The 1,420-nt window shown below is 42.1% G+C and overlaps 1 protein-coding gene across 1 annotated transcript in view; it reads left to right on the plus strand.

Annotated features, from left to right (window-relative positions):
* The window catches only part of cog8 (component of oligomeric golgi complex 8), a 7,506-nt gene that overhangs the window by 2,399 nt on the left and 3,687 nt on the right, over positions 1-1,420 (plus strand). Inside the window, exon 2 of the mRNA XM_014030617.1 lies at positions 548-755. Within this exon, the coding sequence (XP_013886071.1) occupies positions 548-755 (208 nt within the window). The remainder of the gene's footprint in view (positions 1-547; positions 756-1,420) is intronic.

Raw genomic sequence — 1,420 nt, forward strand, 5'->3', positions numbered from 1 at the left:
GGTGTGTTGGAGCAGAGAAAACATAAAACCTGCAGGGCTGCGGCCCTCGAGGACCAGGATTGCCCACCCCTGCTTTAAGGGTCACTAGAAAAACTCTGGTGATTTACTTTGATCCTATTTTCAGAAAATCGTCTCTTCATAACTCATCAACAAAAATTACAAACTGGAAGACGAGGCTGTAGCTAACTAGCTGACGTCAGCGCKKTTTGTTGAAATCTGTAGAAATAACGAAGCAGGAGGAAATAAAAAGCAMACAGAGCAGCCTTGTACAGTCTGGTCACAGCAGTTTGGGAAGAAAGTGGCAGCAGCTGCTGACATGTCAACGTCCCTACTTACTGACACCAGGGCCTGAATATGAGCAGATAATATCATTTCTGTTTGGTCTGTTTGGACCACATTAAGTCCAGTTTGAACACTAAACCATTCAAACTCCTCAGTGTTGGACCCACAACATTAAAACTAAAGGGTCTCACGGTCCACACAAGGACCCTGGTCAAACATGGTGTCACTTTTTTAGCTGTTTACGTCRGTGTTTTTGTCCTTTCAGGGCCTTCATGAAGGAGGCGGAGGAGATCGGRGCGAGCCGCCGGATGAACAGCCTGACTCTGAACCGCCACACGGAGATCCTGGAGATCCTGGAGATCCCTCAGCTGATGGACACGTGTGTCCGGAACGGCTACTACGAGGAGGCTCTGGAGCTGACGGCCTACGTGAAGAGGTTGGAGAAGAAGCACTCGTCTCTGCCGGTCATCCAGGTGAGTTCAGCCAAACTGGGTGTTTTTCTGTGTAAACCTGATCTCTGCTGAAGCCTTCAGGTTTTAGTTATTAATTAAAGCGAGGGCGTCTCATTTGATCTTTGAGAATTAGATCAAAAAGTTTATCTGCGCTCAGGGAGACGTGTAAATCCATCCAGACCATTGTACTGGAGTGGGCGTGGCTAGCATGTTGCTAGCTACATCAACGTGCCCACACTGGAGCTCTGTTCTGCACTGAGGAGCCTCAACAGAATGAATGGAGGTCAATGGACTGTGAGGCGTCTTCCTGATGAAAAACTCTTATAAATTTCTTATTTCTTGCATGATTTTTACAAACTATGGTTCAAAATAAACCTGAGGAAATTGTGAATTTTATAGTTATAGAATTTAAAATAAATAACTAATTTAAATGACTAACAGTGGCTTAAAATAAGTATTTTGCATTTCGGAGGTGCTGTTTTCATACAAGTCAATGATATCTGACCAGCTGGATATTCAACATATATTTATTATTGTTGTTGTTGGTGTTGTTGGTGTTGTTGTTGTTGTTGTTTTTGTTGTTGTTGTTATTATTGAGTCTTAGATATTTAAATAATAAAATTAATCTTTCAAGTGTTTGTGTGTATACTTGATACATGAATATAGTTTATATTAATATACACATG

The sequence above is a fragment of the Austrofundulus limnaeus genome, unplaced genomic scaffold, assembly GCF_001266775.1.
Source record: "Austrofundulus limnaeus strain Quisiro unplaced genomic scaffold, Austrofundulus_limnaeus-1.0 Scaffold1091, whole genome shotgun sequence".
NCBI lineage: Eukaryota > Metazoa > Chordata > Actinopteri > Cyprinodontiformes > Rivulidae > Austrofundulus > Austrofundulus limnaeus.